General features: G+C 60.9%; 1 protein-coding gene across 8 annotated transcripts in view; it reads left to right on the forward strand.

Moving 5' to 3' along the window:
* Nucleotides 1-6: 6 nt before the first annotated feature.
* MPRIP (myosin phosphatase Rho interacting protein) overlaps nucleotides 7-1,451 on the forward strand; it is a 77,305-nt gene continuing 75,860 nt past the window's right edge. For all 8 annotated transcript variants that reach the window (XM_015642842.2, XM_015642841.2, XM_015642846.2 and 5 more), the window contains exon 1: nucleotides 7-139. In XM_015642842.2, coding sequence (XP_015498328.1) covers nucleotides 20-139 — 120 coding nt within the window. In that variant the 5' untranslated portion in view covers nucleotides 7-19. The remainder of the gene's footprint in view (nucleotides 140-1,451) is intronic.

The raw sequence follows: 1,451 nt of genomic DNA on the forward strand, positions 1-1,451 counted from the left end.
AGCGGGCGCGGGCCGCGCCATGGCCGCCAAGGACAATCCCTGCAGGAAGTTCCAGGCCAACATCTTCAACAAGAGCAAGTGCCAGAACTGCTTCAAGCCCCGCGAGTCCCACCTGCTCAACGACGAGGATCTCAACCAGGTGGGATCTTTCCCCAAAACCCACTGTTTTTCCCCTAAAATCCACCCCGGCGTCCCGCCCCCCTGCCCGCCCCTAGGGCGCCCTGGGTCTCGGTGCGGTGTCCGCTGGCCCCGTGGGTAGCCTGGGGTTCCACAGGTACCTTTGGAGCCTCCCTGGGTAGTTTAGGATCCCGTGGGTGTCCCGATGGATAGCTCAGGATCCGATGGATAGTGTAGGGTCTCAGAGACGTCCTGGGGTCCCACGGATAGAACAGGGTGGTGCCACGAGTGCCTGCTGTCCCTGTGGTTCGCACGGATCCCATGGGATCCCCAGGAGTCCCGCGGGGTGCCTGCTGGACACAGATGATGTAGGGTTCTGTGAGTGCCTGCTGCTCTCACAGGTACCGTAGGATCAGGTCAGGGGATGCTCTGGGGTCCCATGGATAGCACAGGGACCTACAGGTATTCCCATATTCCGTGGGGTGTTGCGGAGCTCCAAGGGTGCTCCCTGGTCCCATAGGGTATCTAAGAGCCCCATGAGGTGTTCGCTGATCCTGCAGATATCCTAGGCACCCACAGGTGTCCGTGGATTCTGTGGGGTGTTCAGGAGCCCCACCAATGCACTCTGGTCCCATAAAATGTCCAAGAGTCCCATGGGCTGCCTGCTGGCCCCATGGATAGCACAGGGACCCACATGTATTTGTGGATACCATGGGATGTCCAGGAGCCCCAGGGTTGCCCTCTGGTGCCATAGGGCATCCAGTGATTCCAACGAGTTCCTGCTGGTCCCATGCATAGCGTGTGGTTCCTTGGGGTACCTGCTGACGCCACTGATACCACAGGGACCCACAGGTATTTGTGAAGCCCATGGGATGTCCAGGAGTGCTTTGAGTGCTCCCTGGTCCCATAGAGTGTCCAGAGATCCCATAGGATGCCTGCTGACCCCACAGATTCCCAGGTGTCTCATGGAGCACCCACAGTGCCCACTGGTCCCTGAGGCCATGGCTCACCCCAGTGCCACCTCCCCTGAGGCCATGTGGGGCCCTGCACCAGCACTTGGGGTGATCCCGTCCCCTCCTGGGGTGCACGGCAGCAGGTGGAGGGTGCCCCGTGAGCTCCATCAGGCGATCCAGAAAGTCCTGGGAAAAACTCGGTTGAAAACAAAACGTCCCCTCCTGGACGTGCTGGACATGACCCCCATGCCCTACAACCCCCTGCTTTCCCGGGGACACAGGAAGGGGACCCCAGCCCCTCTCCAGAGAGAGTTCAGCGCTGGGGGGCTTCCAGGGCCTTCCTCCTCTTCCTCCTCTTCCTCCTCTTCCTCCTCTTCCTCC

Source organism: Parus major, chromosome 14 (genome assembly GCF_001522545.3).
Source record: "Parus major isolate Abel chromosome 14, Parus_major1.1, whole genome shotgun sequence".
NCBI lineage: Eukaryota > Metazoa > Chordata > Aves > Passeriformes > Paridae > Parus > Parus major.